Consider the following 21567-nt stretch of genomic DNA (forward strand, 5'->3'; position numbering starts at 1 on the left):
GTTTGGTGGTGCTGACTTCTCTTAGCTTTTGCTTGTCTGTAAAGCTTTTGATTTCTCCATCAAATCTGAATGAGATCCTTGCTGGGTAGAGTAATCTTGGTTGTAGGTTTTTCTCCTTCATCACTTTAAATATGTCCTGCCACTCCATTCTGGCTTGCAGAGTTTCTGCTGAAAGATCAGCTATTAACCTTATGGGGATTCCCTTGTGTGTTATTTGTTGTTTTTCCCTTGCTGCTTTTAATATTTTTTCTTTGTATTTAATTTTTTGATACTTTGATTAATATGTGTGTTGGCATGTTCCTCCTTGGATTTATCCTGTATGGGACTCTCTGTGCTTCCTGGACTTGATTAACTATTTCCTTTCCCATATTAGGGAAGTTTTCAACTATAATCTTTTCAAATATTTTCTCAGTCCCTTTCTTTTTTTCTTCTTCTTCTGGAACCCCTATAATTCGAATGTTGGTGCGTTTAATGTTGTCCCAGAGGTCTCTGAGACTGTCCTCAGTTCTTTTCATTCTTTTTTCTTTATTCTGCTCTGCAGTAGTTATTTCCACTATTTTATCTTCCAGGTCACTTATCCGTCCTTCTGCCTCAGTTATTCTGCTATTGATCCCTTCTAGAGAATTTTTAATTTCATTTATTGTGTTGTTCATCACTGTTTGTTTGCTCTTTATTTCTTCTAGGTCGTGGTTAAACGTTTCTTGTATTTTCTCTATTCTATTTCCAAGATTTTGGATCATCTTTACTGTCATTATTCTGAATTCTTTTTCAGGTAGACTGCCTATTTCCTCTTCGTTTGTTAGGTCTGGTGGGGTTTTTCCTTGCTGCTTCATCTGCTGTGTGTTTTTCTGTCTCCTCATTTTGCTTAACTTACTGTGTTTGTGGTCCCCTTTTCTCTGGCTGCAGGTTCGCAGTTCCCGTTGTTTTTGCTGTCTGTCCCCAGTGGCTAAGGTTGGTTCAGTGGGTTGTGTAGGCTTCCTGGTGGAGGAGACTAGTGCCTGTGTTCTCATGGATGAGGATGGACCTTTTCTTTCTGGTGGGCAGGTGCACATCTGGTGGTGTGTTTTGGGGTGTCTGTGGCCTTATTATGATTTTAGGCAGCCTCTGTGGTAATGGATGGGGTTGTGTTCCTGTCTTGCTAGGTGTTTGGCATAGGGTGTCCAGCACTGTAACTTGCTGGTCGTTTAGTGAATCTGGGTCTTGGCGTAGAGATGGGGATATCTGGGAGATTTTCACCATTTGATATTATGTGGAGCTGGGAGATCTCTTGTGGACCTGTGTCCTGAACTTGGCTCTCCCACCTAAGAGGCACAGCCCTGACCCCTGGCTGGAGCACCAAGAGTGTTTCATCCACATGCCTCAGAATAAAAGAGAGAAAAAAAAGAAAAAAAGAAGATAAAATAAAATAAAATAAAGTAAAATAAAATAAAGTTATTAAAATAAAAAATAATTATTAAGAAAGAAATTTTCTTAAAGTAATAAAAAAAAGAAAGAAAAATATGGACAGATGGAACCCTAGGACAAATGGTAAAAGCAAAGCTATACAGACAAAATCACACACAGAAGCATACACATACACACTCACAAGAAGAGAAAAAGGCAAAAAAAATTATATAGCGCTGCTCCCAAAGTCCACCTCCTCAATTTGGGATGATTCGTTGTCTATTCAGGTATTCCACAGATGCAGGGTACATCAAGTTGATTGTGGAGATTTAATCTGCTGTTCCTGAGGCTGCTGGGAGATATTTCCCTTTCTTTTCTTTGTTCCTACAGCTCCGGGGGTTCAGCTTTGGATTTGGCCACTCCTTTGCATGTAGGTCGCCTGAGGGCGTCTGTTCTTAGCTCAGAGAAGACAGGGTTAAAGGAGAAGCTGATTCGGGGGCTCTGGCTCACTCAGCCCGTGGGGAGGGAGGGGTTACGGATGCAGTGCCTGTGACGGCAGCGGCCGGCGTGACGTTGCACCAGCCTGAGGCGTGCCGTGTGTTCTCCCGGGGAAGTTGTCCCTGGATCACGGGACCCTGGCAGTGGCAGGCTGCACAGGCTCCCGGGAGGGGAGGCACAGACGGGTTTTTAAAGTTTCTTTAAATAGTTTTATTGTTTTTTTCTTTTACATTTAAATATTTCATTAACCTAGAATTCATTTTAATATGTTATGAAGGTCAACTTTTGTTTTCTAGCCAGTTATGCTGAGGTCATTTATTAAACCATTCTTTGCCAGGGTAAATGAAACGCCAACTTTATTAAAAGTCTTTTTGGATCTATATACAGACTCTCTCCAGTGCTTACACTGCCTTGGTCATCTTTAAAGTATAGCTTTTGGATGAAGTATTCTCCCTCTTACCCTTCACTTTTTTTCTTTCTGTCTAGAAATATTCTAATTTCAATTTTTTCTTCTTTGGTTTGTTCTAGGGGCTATTTAGAAAAGCCTTTCTTAGTTTCCAATTAGTTACTTTTTTAGGGGATTCGGGTGAGTTATCTTTTTTTTTCTATAACCCTGACCTGATGTGGAATTGGTGAGTCATCTTTTACTTATTAATTTCCAAATATTTCATCAACTATTTAATTTAACCAATTTTTTCATTCTGTTTTAGAATTAAGATATTCTTTGTGGACAAGTACATGATTAATTTTTTTGATTGTTTCATAGGCAAAGAGAATTATATTTTTACATTTATAGATTACAAAATTTTATGTTACCAAGTTTGTTGATAATATTTAAATATTCTATACCTTTTTAATTTTATATAATTGATGTATCATATTTTAAAATATGTGCATGTGTGCATGAACATATATTTATATACACATACATGTTTTTTTTTTAATTATTATTTATTTATTTATTTATGGATGTGTTGGGTCTTCGTTTCTGTGCGAGGGCTTTCTCTAGTTGCGGCGAGCAGGGGCCACTCTTCATTGCAGTGTGCAGGCATCTCACTGTTGCAGCCTCTCTTGTTGCAGAGCACAGACTCCAGACGCGCAGGCTCAGTAGTTGTGGCTCACGGGCCTAGTTGCTCCACGGCATGTGGGATCTTCCCAGACCAGGGTTCGAACCCATGTCCCCTGCATTGGCAGGCAGATTCTCAACCACTGCACCACATACATGCTTTTATGTGTGTTCCGTGTGGATATAGTAAGGTCTCACTCAGTGTTTTATGTATGTGTGTTTTCTTTTCCTCTTCTAGAAATTTTGTTTTGTGTGATTGGCTCTTTTATTATCTAGTGCATGAAAGTTTATGACTATTATATCTTCACCATGGATTATACTTTTTAGTCATTATATAATGTGCCTCTTTTACTTGTTTCATCCTTTTAGAATTGAATTTCCCCTTGTTAAATATTAGTATTACCATTATTCCTAGTTTGTTTTTTATTGCATTTACCTAGATATCTTTAGAAGCCATTTTATTTTTAACATTATCACTTTATTCAAAAAGCTTTCCTAAAATAATAAATACATTTTAAAACAATTTTAAGTTTATTTTTTAAATTTTATTATTGTTTCCTCTTTCTTTAATTTTTTGCATGTTGTTCCTTTATTTCCAAACTTTCTCTATCACTCAATGTAGAAGATTTTATTAGAGTTGATGAATTTTTTAAAAACAGTTTTATTTTACATTGACTTTTTAAATTATTTTGTTTCCTCTTTCCTTAACTTCTGCTACTTACTCGTGGTGCTACTCCTCCTCCCACCGCCCACCCACCCAAACCCCCTCTTAATCTGCAAGTTCTGTTTAGATTACCCATTTCAAAATAACCCCTAGTTGAATGAATGAATCAATACATTAATAAAATAGATATGAACCTGAAAGTTTTGCCAGGAAAGTACATGGTTTTTAAATATGTCTGCTACAGAGGAAAATGCTGAATTAGGGAGTTTGTTCCTGAGTAAGAAATGTAAAAAATATTCAGCTGTATCTTAATTTTATACCCAGATAGATCCATCTTCATCTGTTAGCCTGTAGCCACCTTGATGCTCTCTTTAGCATGCAGTGGTGCATGAGAAACCTCTTGATTACTCTTTCCTTAAGTGCAGTGACTGTATTGTTTTCCCTACTACTTCACTCAAGGTATGGCACAAAGTAATGACCCAATAAAATATTTGTGAATTAAGAAATTTAAGGGTTAAAAGGAACTTTAAAGGTCTTCCATTTCAAGCTCCTACTGAATGCATAAATCCATTCTGTATCTATTGATGTCGTATTTCATACACTACTTAATAATGAAGTGATCACTGAAGAAATCAAAGAGGAAATAAAAAAAACCTAGAAATAAATGACAATGGAGACACAACGACCAAAACCTATGGGATGCAGCAAAAGCAGTTCTAAGGGGGAAGTTTATAGCAATACAAGCCCACCTTAAGAAGCAGGAAACATCTCGAATAAACAACCTAACCTTGCACCTCAAGCAATTAGGGAAAGAAGAACAAAAAAGCCCCAAAGCTAGCAGAAGGAAAGAAATCATAAAAATCAGATCAGAAATAAATGAAAAAGAAATAAAGGAAACGATAGCAAAGATCAATAAAACTAAAAGCTGGTTCTTTGAGAAGATAAACAAAATAGATAAACCACTAGCCAGACTCATCAAGAAAAAAAGGGAGAAGACTCAAATCAATAGAATTAGAAATGAGAAAGGAGAAATAACAACTGACACTGCAGAAATAAAAAAAATCATGAGAGATTACTACAAGCAACTCTATGCCAATAAAATGGACAATCTGGAAGAAATGGACAAATTCTTAGAAATGCACAACCTGCCAAGACTGAATCAGGAAGAAATAGAAAATATGAACAGACCAATCACAAGCACTGAAATTGAAACTGTGATTAAAAATCTTCCAACAAACAAAAGCCCAGGACCAGATGGCTTCACAGGTGAATTCTATCAAACGTTTAGAGAAGAGCTAACACCTATCCTTCTCGAACTCTTCCAAAATATAGCAGAGGGAGGAACACTCCCAAATTCCTTCTACAAGGCCACCATCACCTTGATACCAAAACCAGACAAGGATGTCACAAAGAAAGAAAACTACAGGCCAATATCACTGATGAACATAGATGCAAAACTCCTCAACAAAATACTAGCAAACAGAATCCAACAGCACATTAAAAGGATCATACACCATGATCAAGTGGGGTTTATTCCAGGAATGCAAGGATTCTTCAATATATGCAAATCTATCAATGTGATAAACCATATTAACAAATTGAAGGAGAAAAACCATATGATCATTTCAATAGATGCAGAGAAAGCTTTCGACAAAATTCAACACCCATTTATGATAAAAACCCTCCAGATAGTAGGCATAGAGAGAACTTTCCTCAACATAATAAAGGCCATATATGACAAGCCCACAGCAAACATCATCCTCAATGGTGAAAAACTGAAAGCATTTCCACTAAGATCAGGAACAAGACAAGGTTGCCCACTCTCACCACTCTTATTCAACATAGTTTTGGAAGTTTTAGCCACAGCAATCAGAGAAGAAAAGGAAATAAAAGGAATCCAAATTGGAAAAGAAGAAGTAAAGCTGTCACTGTTTGCAGATGACATGATACTATACATAGAGAATCCTAAAGATGCTACCAGAAAACTACTAGAGCTAATCAATGAATTTGGTAAAGTAGCAGGATACAAAATTAATGCACAGAAATCTCTGGCATTCCTATATACTAATGATGAAAAATCTGAAAGTGAAATCAAGAAAACACTCCCATTTACCATTGCAACAAAAAGAATAAAATATCTAGGAATAAACCTACCTAAGGATACGAAAGACCTGTATGCAGAAAATTATAAGACACTGATGAAAGAAATTAAAGATGATACAAATAGATGGAGAGATATACCATGTTCTTGGATGGGAAGAATCAACATTGTGAAAATGACTCTACTACCCAAAGCAATCTACAGATTCAATGCAATCCCTATCAAACTACCACTGGCATTTTTCACAGAACTAGAACAAAAAATTTCGCAATTTGTATGGAAACACAAAAGACCCCGAATAGCCAAAGCAATCTTGAGAACGAAAAAAGGAGCTGGAGGAATCAGGCTCCCTGACTTCAGACTATACTACAAAGCAACAATAATCAAGACAGTATGGTACTGGCACAAAAACAGAAAGATAGATCAGTGGAACAGGATAGAAAGCCCAGAGATAAACCCACGCACATATGGACACCTTATCTTTGATAAAGGAGGCAGGAATGTACAGTGGAGAAAGGACAGCCTCTTCAATAAATGGTGCTGGGAAAACTGGACAGGTACATGTAAAAGTATGAGATTAGATCACTCCCTAACACCATACACAAAAATAAGCTCAAAATGGATTAAAGACCTAAATGTAAGGCCAGAAACTATCAAACTCTTAGAGGAAAACATAGGAAGAACACTCTATGACATAAATCACAGCAAGATCCTTTCTGACCCACCTCCTAGAGTAATGGAAATAAAAACAAAAATAAACAAATGGGACCTAATGAAACTTCAAAGCTTTTGTACAGCAAAGGAAACCATAATCAAGACCAAAAGACAACCCTCAGAATGGGAGAAAACATTTGCAAATGAAGCAACTGACAAAGGATTAATCTCCAAAATTTACAAGCAGCTCATGCAGCTCAATAACAAAAAAACAAACAACCCCATCCAAAAATGGGCAGAAGACCTAAACAGACATTTCTCCAAAGAAGATATACAGAATGCCAACAAACACATGAAAGAATGCTCAACATCATTAATCATTAGAGAAATGCAAATCAAAACTACAATGAGATATCATCTCACACCAGTCAGAATGGCCATCATCAAAAAATCTAGAAACAATAAATGCTGGAGAGGGTGTGGAGAAAAGGGGACACTCTTGCACTGCTGGTGGGAATGTGAATTGGTTCAGCCACTATGGAGAACAGTATGGAGGTTCCTTAAAAAACTACAAATAGAATTACCATATGACCCAGCAATCCCACTACTGGGCATATACCCTGAGAAAACCAAAATTCAAAAAGAGCCATGTACCAAAATGTTCATTGCAGCTCTATTTACAATAGCCCGGAGATGGAAAGAACCTAAGCGCCCATCATAGGACGAATGGATAAAGAAGATGTGGCACATATACACAATGGAATATTACTCAGCCTTAAAAAGAAATGAAATTGAGTTATTTGTAATGAGATGGATAGACCTAGAGTCTGTCATACAGAGTGAAGTAAGTCAGAAAGAAAAAGACAAATACTGTATGCTAACACATATATATGGAATTTAAGGAAAAAAATGTCATGAAGAACTTAGGGATAAGACAGGAATAGAGGCGCAGACCTACTGGAGAACGGACTTGAGGATATGGAGAGGGGGAAGGGTGAGTTTTGACAGGGCGAGAGAGAGTCATGGACATATACACACTAACAAACGTAGTAAGGTAGATAGCTAGGGGGAAGCAGCCGCAAGGCACAGGGATATTAGCTCGGGGCTTTGGGACAGCCTGGAGGGGTGGGATGGGGGGAGTGGGAGGGAGGGAGACGCAAGAGGGAAGACACATGGGAGCATATGTATATGTATAGCTGATTCACTTTGTTATAAAGCAGAAGCTGACACACTATTGTAAAGCAATTATACCTCAATAAAGATGTTAAAAAAAAAAAAAAGAAATTATTTACATTTTGATTCATGTATTCTATTTACATATTTATTTTTAGTGTCTGGAAACCTTTTAGAATAAAGTATTACATTTCCAGAAAATATTATAAGAATATTTTTAATTGATAATTACTAGAGTTCCTTTAATGAAGGTGAGGACATGCTATAAATTGATTTTTTGATGAGAAAATAGTAGCTTAGGGAGGTTAAATAAGGTGATGATAAGAAACACGTCTGGGGATGAAGCTCACAACAGTGTTCTTACAGGCTCTAACCACTTCAGTTGCCCACATAATTTATTCTAAGTTCTAGGATAATGATACTGTAGTTTATAGATAAACATGAGCATATTGCAAATAGTATTTAATTTTAATTACTTTTCCAGTAGTATTACTGATTTAATTATACTGTCATGTGTTCCCCTTATAAACAACAAAATACATTTCCAAGTTAGCCAACACTAGGGGTGCAGCTGTTGAATCAAAACAAGACCCATCCATCCAAGTTCATTATTTATCTCAAATCATGTCTAGAAAAGCCTGAAAGAAAATGATACCATATTAATATAAGTACATGCAGGATGCAAAAACCATAAGCTAAGTATTTGTTATACTTGAACAAAGTAATACCATTTTTGCTGAAACAACTTGAGAAGTAGCAACATTTAGGTTTTGGTGAGTATTATACAAATTGTTTGTAGCTAATGAAATTTACATAGAAAGCATTCTGGAGTTATCATATTTATTTATTTATGCATTTATTAATTCACCTATATCTTCTTTTTAATTGATGCTCAAATACTTTATAAATCTCATTTATGAAGAAAAATCTTTAATTAATTGAGGTCGGGGGTGCCAGGGCCTTAAACATCATAGAAGGGAGTAAGTAGTATGGTGAGGAATTTGCACCCAGGGAAGAGATTCATATTCTCATATGAGAGTTAGACATTTTGTCTTCCATTTCCACTTGTAAAAGCAACACTTCAAAACCACAGAGGCAAGGAAATTTAAGGTAACCTGCCAGGATTGAGCTGAGAAATGCTTAGCTATTAAACAGTGGTCTGCCTCTTCATCAGCTCATTGCTGAAGGTGGCTCTGTTGATTGCAACAGAGCACTCTGGAAAATATTTGCTAAATCCACCTTTGGCTCTATCTGCAATAGATCTATGACCTCAGGGTCATATGCCTACATAGGCTGTTGCAAAACTGCATTAAAAGTATCTCCTTTTGAGAGATAAAGCATATGTAACAAACAGTTGGTGAATCTAGGTGAAATGCATAGAGGTATTCATTAAGCTATTCTTACAATTTCTTTGTAAGACTGAAACTTTTCAAATAAAAAGTTGTTGGGGAAATAAATATAATTCAGTCAAAAGACAAAACCAAAAAACATATCACCTGTTGGTCACATCTTGGTTGGGAGGAGAGAAAGGGGTACAATGGTTAATATTCATACCAGTTAAGACTATTTGCCTAAGCATATGACTCTCCCAGTGTAATCACCTAGGAAATAAAATAGTTGAGTAAATCGTTGAGTAATATCATGCTCCTGATTGCTATCCTACATACTTAATGAATGGTTAAGAATTCATATAAAAGATGATTCTCCTAATAGAAAATTGGGGCTAGGACCTGAAAGGAAACTCTCAAAACAAGATACACAAATGATCATTAAACATTTTAAAATCCCTTAGTTGCACCAGTAATTAAAGATATGAAAATTAAAACAATTGTCAATATTTTAATCACAACTTTCAGCATTCATGAAGGAGAAGAAAAATAAAAATACAAGCACTTGTAATTCTGTGTGTTACAGGTAAATCAATGCAATCTTTACGGAGAGTTATTTGGTAATATATTTATTTTAAAAACTTTTAGAATGCCAGAATCCTTTATTTCCTCTAGAAATTCTGCTTCTAGGAATTTATTCTAGAAAGAAAGAGATAAAAACCTATATTATAGATAATATAGATTATGTATATATGCAAAAAAGTCATGCATAAGGATGCTAATTGCATTATTGTCTTTATTAGGACTAGGTCAGAAAAATCTAAATGTCTAATGAGAGACACTTGCTTAAAAAAAGTATGGGCTTCCCTGGTGGTGCAGTGGTTGAGAGTCCGCCTGCCAATGCAGGGGACACGGGTTCGTGCCCCGGTCCGGGAAGATCCCACATGCCGCGGAGCAGCTAGGCCTGTGAGCCATGGCCGCTGAGCCTGCGCGTCCGGAGCCTGTGCTTCGCAATGGGAGAGGCCACAACAGTGAGAGGCCCGCGAACCGCCCCCATGCAAAAAAAAAAAAAAAGAGTACATGGCACACAATGGAATATTATATGGTCATTAAAAATCATATAGAAAATAACACTATAGAAGAATATTAAGTAACATGGAAAATTTTCCGTACCACAATGTGAAATATTCAAGTTCTAAAATGCACACAGGATAAAAAGAAAAACATCTACCGAGATATTAGCTGCTTCCCTCTTAGTGCTGAAATTATAAATTGTTCTACATTTCTCTGTATTTCCCAAAACGTCTACACATAATATGTACTACTTTCGTTATTTAAAACCACAATTAATGTTAAAATAAACAGAACTTATTCCATTTGCTAGGTTTAGGCATAATTATGCACCAACACATTGTGACTTGGTGCAGAGCCGAGTGACTGTGGGAGCATCAAGCAGGGAGCATCAGATCACATGGCACAGTGGGGGAATGCATGGTGTTCAGATCACAGCTTCAGCTCTATGTACAAATGATAGGTAGCACCTTTCATTTGTTTCTACATCTCAGAAAAACTAAAAGTCCAACTAAAGAATCAGCTGAGACTGACAGATACCAGAATAGAAATAGTGTTTCTAGCTGCTAAATCCAAGTTGAGCCTTAGAGATAGGCAGTGGTCACAGTATGAAGTTACAGTAATTTCAAAGATGACCTCTTGCTCTAAATATTGCCTCATAGTCACCGCTTGAGTGGGAAGAGTGCTAGATAAGAAAGATGGGAGTCTCAGGTGAATGCAAATGTAGCCTGAATCACTCGTTCTGAAATCCAGCTGGTGATCAGAATCTCTTGGGGACATTTATTAAAAATATATATTCTTAAGATCTTCCCATGTAGAGGCTCTGATGTAATAAACCTGGGTTGACTCCAGGAACTCTCTTTTCTAAATAAGCTCTGCAGGTTTAGATGATCGCTGTGTGTAATGGTTGAACAGAAATGTCAGTTCAACTACTGTGGCTCGTGGTATGCTAGATAATCTACGTTTTTGCCCCATGTGTTTTCACCTTAAAAAACAAGGCTTCAGTTAACATTGGTTACTTGTTTTCCTTGGTTCCTAAATGCAGAGGAATGGGAAGTTTACATCCCAAGTGCATATATCCTTTATAGTTTGTTCCATACTTTCAGTCTTAATTGTATAATAAATATATTATAGTTCTCATGCCATAGTGTGGGATTATTAATTTTCAACTCATCTTTTTATTATCTTCATAAAAGTCATGAGTTAACCTTTTTAGATACTGTTTTATATATTCTAACTAGGGGACACTACCTTTTGATTGTATTTGAAATTGTGAAGCTTGAATGGGCAAAATCAGATAGGTAACATTTCTTACCAACTGATACCTTAAGAAGGCTTACTTCCTTCTAGATAGATATTACATATTACCCAGGTGTGGCCTCTGTGTTTCTGCTACTTGTACATTAACTAAGAAATTGACCATCGGATTATCTACTTTAGTGGGTTTTAATCTGTGGTTTTACTTTAAACTCTAGGATTCTCTTAGTCCTCTCTGAGTACATAAGGGGGTTGAGCAAAGATCTGAGGGATATTGCCCTTAGATTGGGCCCCTGCCACCTCCCCATCCTTTATTTCGTGGGCTTTTGATACACTCAGGCTTGCTGCAAAATTTCTAATTTCCAGTATCTTGCATATTGAGTTTCTATGTGTGCCTTTATTGGAAAATGGGTTCTACCTAAAAAAGGGCTATCCAAGATCTTGATAATCATTGGGTTTAGTCATAGAATATTTATAAATTTATGAAAATCTGACTTTCTGACAGGCAGATGATTCTGGAATCAAAGATGAGTAAGAGCTCATTATCAAAGAAAGAGAAAGATGTGTAGAACAGACAAATTGCATTTAAAGCGAAGCTTGAAATGGACAGCAATTTTGTCAGATGGTGTTGGAGGAAAAATGTTGTTTACAATGGGAGCACAATATAAAAGGGCCTGCCCTTTCCGGGAACGGTGAAACATTCACTGTGATGAGAGTGCAGATGTATAGTGAAGAGGGACAGGGGCAGGAGATAGTGCTGGGACCAAGTAACAAGCCATTTTCACTCCCAGCTAAGAAATCTGGATTTTAACACTTAGATAACAACGAGCTAACATTAAGCAGGAAAGTAACTTGGTCAGAATTTTCTGTTTTTAGGATGGTATATATGATGGCAGAGTAACAGACAAATTGAATATAGGTGGGACAGAACCTACGGCAGGGAAACCAGGTAAAAGTTGAAGTTGGCTATGATGAGGAATTAAGGGAGTGATGGTATTTCAATGATAGAAATGAATAACCTTTGCTTAGATGCAAAGGTTAAGAAGATGAGCATCAGGACAACGCTTCCATGAAAATCAGTGGCAATGACGCTACAAGAGGGAAGGAGGACTAAGGGTCAGAGGGTTGCACAGGGCAGATGGAGAATACAGAGTAAAAGAAAGTTGAGTTGATATACTCATTTGCCGAGGAGAAGTAGAAAGAAGAGAAATTCACTTCTACTTCAGTTCTGGTGTGACCATGTGAAAAACAAAAACACAGTTGAGGCCAATAGGCCGAATTTCCAGAGGCAACCGGCAAATGCTGCTTCCTGCCTTGCCGTTTCCCTCAAAAAACAAATGGTGAAGACTTGACCGTGACTGTCCTCTTGGGATCTCTGATCCGCAAGTCTAGTTCCCTGCAGAGCAGTGGATTTTCATGGTGCAGAGGGAGATGCTGAACCTTCAGGGGTTCACTGCCACTTCATTAGCTACTTGAGGTTGTGAATGCTTCTCTTTTCTCACAAGTTCAAAGCCTAACTCAGTGGCCGTGTGGAGTACAAAATAAGAAAACATTAATTTATTGTAACAGAAACCAGTTTAATGAATAAATCTTTTTGAGTTTTCTGTGACAGATCTTACATAAATAAAGAGAGGTTTAAAAGTGGACTTTTAAACACAGGTTTTTAGTTCACCTCACAGTTTTCCCACAAGGATAGGACATTTCTCTTCCTAATTTGAAACTTTTCACAATCCACTGAAATTATGAACACTGACTATCCACAGTCATCCTTTTAGTTACATCTTGGTATGCAATAGAAATGATGAATATGAAAGAAAATCATGTGCTGTTTTAAATGTCATTTGCCTAAGTACTGTTTCCAAAAAGTCACACTTACTACATTTTGATAGCTTTAGAGGGATATAAGGTATGAAAAAAAATTCTGATGACATGATATATAAAAATGTTGTCACATAGGGAAGAATAATAATCTATGTGTGGAGGACTATTGCTCTGGGAAGTAGGGCCTGATCTTCATGGACATCTTCTTCATCGAGTACCAGGACCCCTGCCAGTTCATCCACACCACTCCGTCGTCTGTGCCGTGCTTTGCCATGTCCCAGGTATAAGGGCCACCCCAGTAGTATCTGCCATTTGGATTGGCCGCATGACATCTATTATACCACCATCCACCACCATCCTCTTTAGAACACTGCTTTCTGGGATCTGTAGTTTTCCTGAAAGGAAATTTGTTTGGGGTTATTAGAACTGCAGTGCCCTCAAGTTAATTCTTTGCAAAGTACGCACAGAGAAGTGCTGGGTGCAATATTCCTTCCCTCTGGTTCTATATGTAAAGTCACAATTACACAGCAAAGGTCTTCTCTGCCCTATAGAAAGAAAGGGAGAGAACTGGGCCTATGTGGCAAATTAATCTATATTTGTTACTTTATCCTGAAATGATAGCTTTCAGATCCCTTAGTGTTACAGATCCCTGGAAAACAAAATGGAGGTTTTGATATACACAGTCCAGTTTAGAGACAGGGAAATCTGTCTAAGTACGCACTACTTTGTAACTGTGCTCAAATTCCAGTTGTATCTTTTATGGTTATGTGATTTTGTGTAAATTACTTAATCTCTCTAATTTTCATTTGTAAAATGAGGATAGTAATGGCATACGTTATAGCTGGAGTGCTTTAGAGTGACCCAGAAAGAGCTTAGCACAGTGGCTGGCACACAGGAAGTACCCAAGAAATGAGAGTCACTAATCACATTAGTGATCATTAATGACTCCAAGCAGCTATGTTAGCAGCGGTGCGAAAAGCAGGAGGGAAGAACCAGCACGTACCAGCCATCGTTGTCTCTGTCGTATGTGCTGAAGAACATGCTGTTGTGGATGGTCATAGTCCGGTTTTCTCCCACCAGTTGAGAAGCTCCTTCTATGAGGGCATTGCCAGCTGTGCCCTTGTATTTGCTCACTGAGAGTTGGTATTTGTTGGCCTCATTCTGTACAGTGAATCCTTCATAGAATGCTGTCACCTTATCTCCTTTCCAGTCCTCCATTTCAATAAAAAGCTTTGTGGGTCCCAACCTGGTAAGCTGACTAATTTTGTCATTTCCAAGCCAATACTCACCTAAAGGAAAAATAAAATAAAATCTCACCAAAAATAAAACCTTTAAAAAAAAAAACTGGCTTTTCCCCCTCATCATTGGCTTTTATACTCTTTTTGTAAATTCTTCTTAACCTCCTAAAACTCCTAAAAACAGACTACCAACACTATGTTTTTTAAATGGAGAAAAATAATCTAAAAAAGAATGATTTTATTTTGTACTCCTAGCTTTTACCTGGTACACCACAGTATTTTTTCCCATCTGCATTGGTTGCAATATTTCCAAATCCTTCCTTATATGGATCCCATTTCCTGCCAAAGTCAACACTACCATCTTGACGGTTCTGAATTACTGTCCATCCTTTGGTTGAAAGAAACAAAATAACACACATTACCACTAACAAATAATGTCACTTTGAGGGCAATGTCTGAATTCTTTGTCCATTTAATTCATGCCCATTGATATTTAGCGCTCCAAAATAGATATAATAAGGAAATAAATGTGAGAGGAAAACTCGCAAAATCTTTGGAAACTGCAAGTGCCTTATCTTACCCCAAATTGTGAATCAGAGATATTCTAAAACATCAGATTGAATTCCAAATCAAATGGCTCATTGTTAGCTACGTTAAAGCTAGGTTTTATTTCCTGGCATTAAAGTAATTTCAGCATAATAGGTCAAAAGCTATCAAACACTTACCTCCTCTTTCTGTTTTCATATCACAGTATACTCTATATGGTTTGGTAGAACTGTCAGGCTGAATGAGATACATTTCAGATGTTTCACCTCCATTCCTGATAATTTCCTCACATTCTGCAACCATAAGATAACATTATATTTAGGAATTACAACATCATTACCTTGTCTTTAGTCACTAAGTTTGTAAGATAACTGATTACATAGATACTAAGGAACATTTTATTTTAGACATTTGAGAACATGTTGTAGAAACTGAATCTTCCTTTTACTAAAAATCAAACTCAGTTTCAAGGAATTCTATCTGCCAAGGGGGTGAAAAAGCTCTTCTCTACCTTTTGTGTCCTGGGATATCCATAAACTTCCAGAACCCACATGATGGAGAAATCCTTACATGTATGTATCCATGATTCCAGCATCTTTTCAAGCAAGCATGTACATTACACCCATGGAGCTACCACCATAATTACACTGCTTCCTACTCATCAAAAACTGGCAAATGTATTAGGCATGCTAGGGATATCTTCATGATGTGCTAAGATGTCATTAGGATCTGTTGGGAAAATCCACTGGATTTCTTTTAGTTCTCTTATTTTTAGAGAGTGTGAGTTCTTCTGGAACCTACTAGAAATATGTGTCTTATCTACCTCTGCCAGACACCACAGGAATATTGCAAGTGACAGTACACGGGCTGCGGCAGTATTCCATCTGAGTTGAGACATCCGATTCTAATTTTTGTATTTTGCTTCTCAGATTTTCCAGAATTGAACGGAGCACACGAAGTTTAGTTGGAATATTACTGTTCACAGTCTCATCTATATATAACTGGTGCTTTTCCAGCTGTGAGGAGTACTCATTTATTACATTGTCATTATCTGGAAAAATGAAATCATGTAGGAATGGTTAGCATTTTCTCTCGATAAAAAAACTAAATGTATTCAACCACACAATTGTGATTCTGATTCTCCGAGAATAAACTTATAGACCCCGAATGAACATCGGGCAGTCATGATATGTAGTTGTACTTAGGGGAAATTATTTTCCCCATGGCATACACAAATTAACATATAGTCTAGCTACTATAATAGTAATTTACCTTAGACTAAGCTAAAAATTATGGCTAATAATAAATACAATAAGTTGTTTATTACTTTGGTGAGGAAAAGAGGAGAAAGCAGGACTTAGGCTTTCCATCTCAGAAGTTCAACATCTTATGGAGTAGATACACTTGATTTATTTATTCATCTTACTTAAGTACAGCAGAGCCTTGAAATACACAAGAGAAATGCCATGATTCCTTTGAAAAATGTCCAAACTTGGGTTTGCTACTCCCTGAAACACCTATGTCGTGCTGGTTCACTAGTTGATTCCTAACCACCAAGACAATAGCACTCAAAGTTCACATCTCAGGATTCAAAGGGTGAGATCATTATCTTCAATTCAATTGAGTATATCCTGGACACAGTTATATTTAAAACCTCAAAGGTTAAATCTATAAATGCTAAATTTTTACTCTGTGAATATACTGTCTTCGGAGTCACAAGTTTTTTTTATAGACTAAAAATAAGGGCTCACAGTGAAAATTTTCATAGAGAATCATCCTTGCTGATGCCAGACTGGGAATAAGAGCTGCACAGTGCTTGTCAGACAAGTTGCAGGTGAAGATGCCTAAGTGAGGACCTTGGGGTAATCAGGCTCATACTGAACTACTCGGACTCATCTAGAAACATGAATCTTCTCAGAATTGTGCATTCCCATGGCACTCTGACAGTTTCAATTTTATAATAGAATCAAACAGGAAACACAAGGACATCTACCTTTTACTTGCTTCTGCCTCTCTTTCCACAGGTTTTTTAGCAGAGTTATATACTGAAAGGTGGAAGAAGCGGTCTGGGAAACAGACTCTATATTAGTAATTAACTCTTCTACATTCTTTCTGGTTGGTCTTTCCTCTTTTACCAAAGTATCTTGCAACTGACATCCTGTAGGACACAACACGCCCTGCAAACAAAGAAAATAGCCAACATTAGATGAAGGATTGGGGTTATGGATATTTGTGAAAATAGCACATAGTGAAAATTCAATGATATCATTCACCAATATAAAAACTTGCAATTTGATTTTCTTTACGTGAGACCAGAAATTCTAGGCTCATCATTATATTCCTCTGAAGATTAAAAATAATCTTTACCACAGAACAAAGGTAATTAGGCTATGAAAATGTTACCATCTGAACAGACAAAGTGGGCAAAGTACAAAGGAGATGATGTTTCATGTGTCCTAATTTGTAATCTTGGGCACAGACCAAAGAAAATTAGAAAGGCACCCTTAGCTCAGGGCCCAATAAGTTTATGTTTTGTATTTACATCCAAAAGAAACAAACAAAATAAAAATGATGGTAATGTGGGTCAGCACAACATCAGGAAGACATGATGAATACAGGCCTTCTTCGCATGGGAGGCCCACCCACCAGGTCTGGGTCAGCGTGCAGGCAGCCGTCAGCATCAGGGGGTTTTCTCTCCACTTTCTTCTGGCGGTTAGCTGTTTTGGCTGGACGAGGCTTATAGCCATCTCCGCTGATGGGAGCGGGGACGGGTCTCAGGCTGGGAGCCTCTTCCCTCTTCCTGTCATAGGGTCGATGACCACGGGCATCCAAATGAAACTTCAGGGAACCAGGCAGAAATAAAATGTAGAGTGTTATAGGAGATTTTAGATGCAGCTATTCCAACACCCTCATTCTATAACTTAGGTTATCAAATGACTGAGGATTTGCTTAAGATCCATCAACTAGTTAGTTGTTGTTCGTAGATCAATAGGTTCCTTAGGTCTCTTCAGTAACAGTAGAAAGAAAAACAGTGCAAAAAGCTATTGTGCCTGGGGTAGTTTTTAAAAAGAGACTTTAAAAAACGTTGCATCAGATAATGAAAGGTAATGACCTCAGATTCCTGAAACCTATAAGTTGGAACACACAAAATAGTAAGAAATCTATACCGTCAGGAGGAATAAATGTTCTCAAGGCACTGGATTACTAAATTCCTGTAATTATTGTTAATTATTTTTTGACTTTCAATTTTTATGAATTGACGATTAATTTGGCTAACTCCTATATAATAATATTTAAGAGGTAATACAGATTTATTAAAAGCGAAATTTACTTAGGATTTATTTATAATAAGACAACCATTGGCTGTAACACGTTTGAAGAGGAATAAGGCATTCTGGAGCCAGACTGCTTGGTTTCAAGTCTTGACCCCCACCACTTACTAGCTATAAAGATCTTCGGCAAGTTACTTCATCTGTAAAATAGGGATGATAAAAGTATCTGCCATATAAGATGACTGTTAGGATTAAATGACTTATTGCATATGACACCCTTAGAAGAATACCTGGCACATATTGAGTTATTATTATTATTTTTATTGCAATCACACATAACAGATACTACAGTGTAAGTGGCTTTTCCACTACTAACTTCAACCTTAACTTCTATCAACAAAATTGTTAAATCATTCCCATGAAATTTTCTACTTGATTTCCTTTATCAAATACCATGATTTTCTCATATTTAAAATAATTCTCAAGGTATGCACATTGCAATTAAAATTATTTGCTAATTGAAAAAAATATTACATTAAAAGAGTGAAGTGGAAAATATGCAATGCAATACAAAAGTGCTGGCTTAGATTAACTATATTATCATCATACGACCTTTGTCAGTACCTTTTGGCACTTAATTACAAATTAACAAATGACTAGACTTGCTGCAGAGACTAAGCTCTCTAGCTATTTTGTGGGCCTAGAAGTCATCGAATGACTGTTTGGAATTTCACTGTCATTTATTCAATAAGTTAGAATAATATTTAACATTTAGTGGTAGAACGCTAGGCTTTAAACCCAGGCAAGTTGGATCAAGATTCCCCTGCTTAACTGCTGAAATTAAACTATAGTATATGTTATATGTGACTGCAAGAAAAATAATAATGTATGAAGATTTGTAGGAAATATACATATTTTGTGTCAAAAACATGGTCCCAGCCAGACAGGAATTTTGTGAAATGTGATTCAACTGTTTACTACAGATCAAATTATAACAGAAGAAAAATATTTCCGTTTTATTTTAGAATATAATTAAAGAGGTAGTGTTGGTGATCTAGCTTTACTAGAGAAAAGTAAATGAAAAACGTTAAACATCTTAAAAGAAATTTTATGAAGACCACTTATTGAAATAACTAAAACTAGAAAATCCAGTTGGAAGGCTAAACTAGTAAACTGTCTCTGTGTAGATTAGTTGGTGAGCAGGAGTGTAAAAGTGCTTAGCCAAGTACTTTGTAAAAGTTTACTCTTACACATTCTTTACATTTTTCTTACCTAATTCAATTAACCAAATAACTATCTTTTTATATGTATAGTTTGATAATTAAAACACTTAGGTTCCCTTCAAATTCAACAAGTGATCCAAAATGAATCACTTCATTTATGTATTACTGTGTACTTTTATTTCTAGTATGGTGATACTATGCTATATACAAGAAATTTGATCCGGAGTTATCTGATAATAAAATTTTAATTCTTTAAATATTCACTTCTCTAAATGTATTTTTGTATTTTTGACATCTTCAAACCAGTAGGAGTAAATCAGCAAAGATAGTTCTTGAGGAAAAACTGTTCTACAAATGAATAAATTAAATGGAGTGATATATTTGATAACCACTAATAATAACAATAAATAAATTTCTCATTTGAAAAAAACAATTTTTAATCTTCTATTACCATACTTGCTCTATTCTGCTTTTAGATTTAGTTTACAATTTTCATTCACAAATAGCCTGTAATTTCAGGAGCTTTATATTACCCTCCTTCACCAAAGAGCCATCTAGCTACTACAGCTTTTTTCTTTTAAAATGCTGCTCTTCTATTATTTTATAGTCTGGGAAATTTTCAGATATTTGTTCTCAAATTGTAATAACATATTGCTAGAACTCAATGGAAATGATAGTACTCAGGATAGCAACAATCGGAAAAACACATCTTACATTAGCTCTGACATCTTCTTCCTGGGAAAATGAAGGTGATAAACCAGAAAATGAGAAATTATTATTTTTTTTTATGTAAGAAATACTATGCAACATTCTTCAAATAAAATAGGCCTTAGAGATTAACAATTCAATTTCATAATTAAAATCAATGTTAATTTCATTATAATAAATATTCACATATGATTATGTTTTGGTTATATTTTATATTAATAATATTAGTAAGAATACAATAATATTTAAAAGTCACCTCATCGTAGTCATCAATAGCTTGGCCCTTAACTATAAAAACACACAATAGTAGCAGTAGTAGATGTTTCATGGTTTTAGATTTTTGGAAGTTCCAAGAAACCATCCTTTGCTATAGACTTAACTGAGAGATCTTCAATCCTATATATACCTGACTCCTCTGTTAGCTATGCCTTTCCAAGTGATTACCTTCCTTAGTTAACGTTTAATTTTTTGGTTCACTTGTTGGCTGAACCATTTTATCCCTTAAGCAACATGTTCCCAGCAAGACTTATTTACTTGTCATACAACTGTTCCCTGTTGGCCGAGTTTAGTAACACCGAAGTTCCTTAATTCATTTAATCAGACAATATGATGGGAAATTGGGACATTCCTAAAAGAGCTGTGTATCACATTTCCTGTAAATTAACGTGGATGCTACACAGGCTCCCAAAGAATGTGTGAGGAAAAAAATATTTTTAATCCAAGCACAAAAAAATTCAACCTACTTACAAGGCACTCACTAACATTGTGAACTCACTAGAGGTTTACCATAAGTGTTGTTTTGGGGTAATCCTGCAATTCAGTTTTTAAAAAGGCCATTAAACTCAAGAATAATATTACCATGTGTTCATTTTATCTTTCAGACATTAATCAGAATAACAAAATTATCGATAATATTCATGCCTTATGCTATGATAGACTAACATGAAAAAGAAAATGTAGTCTTTTTTTGCTCTGACCACTTTCCATATTTTGTTCTTTACTAATATGTTAAAATGTTTAAATACTTCTAAACATTATTAAAATAATTAGTAGATTACAGATTCCTAAATCAAAATCATTATTATGGTGATTGGATACATATTTAACATTTTATTTTTATATTATATTTTATATTATTATTTATAAAAACAATGTTATTTTAACATTAGTGAAGTCTTCATATATCTATTTCAAATAGAAGCTCAGATACCATTTCCTTTCATAATTTCCTATAAGCTAACAAATGCATCTTTGTCGTATTTTCATTGTTTTTTGCAATCAGGATTAACAACTCTTACAAGAATCAATAGCAAAACCAAAGCCAAAACAAAAATCCCAGCAAGTGTGCTCTTTACAGCATTTTCCTGGGTTTTTTTGGTATGCAAAGTGAAACATCTGTTGTTAAATTTTTTAAGTGATTTTCTTAAAAAGATAGCAGGTTATCCAGGTTTGGATCAGGAGAATATGTTTTAAACAATGCTTTGAAGCAGTCTCTTGATAATGGTATGAAACACACTAAATTTCTTTCTTCTCTGGGTAACATAAGTTGCATTCCCAAATCCTT

General features: G+C 36.0%; 1 protein-coding gene across 3 annotated transcripts; it reads right to left on the minus strand.

The window, feature by feature from the left end:
* Window positions 1-12751: 12751 nt before the first annotated feature.
* On the minus strand, window positions 12752-20423 carry FGB (fibrinogen beta chain). 3 transcript variants are annotated; one of them, XM_032631711.1, is made up of 9 exons: window positions 20260-20423; window positions 20010-20030; window positions 17447-17638; window positions 16794-16977; window positions 15624-15851; window positions 14980-15093; window positions 14517-14642; window positions 14020-14305; window positions 12752-13411 (listed from the first exon to the last, which is right to left on the minus strand). In XM_032631711.1, exons 1-9 carry the CDS (start codon window positions 20362-20364, stop codon window positions 13180-13182), a joined length of 1488 nt encoding a protein of 495 aa, XP_032487602.1. In that variant the 5' UTR covers window positions 20365-20423; the 3' UTR covers window positions 12752-13179. The 3 variants fall into 3 exon arrangements, with proteins under 3 accessions (XP_032487602.1, XP_032487603.1, XP_032487604.1); XM_032631712.1 differs by lacking the exon at window positions 20010-20030 and having other exon boundaries at window positions 20260-20390; XM_032631713.1 differs by lacking the exon at window positions 15624-15851 and having other exon boundaries at window positions 20260-20390.
* Between the last annotated feature and the right edge of the window lie 1144 nt (window positions 20424-21567).

The sequence above is a fragment of the Phocoena sinus genome, chromosome 5 (assembly GCF_008692025.1).
Source record: "Phocoena sinus isolate mPhoSin1 chromosome 5, mPhoSin1.pri, whole genome shotgun sequence".
Lineage (NCBI taxonomy): Eukaryota > Metazoa > Chordata > Mammalia > Artiodactyla > Phocoenidae > Phocoena > Phocoena sinus.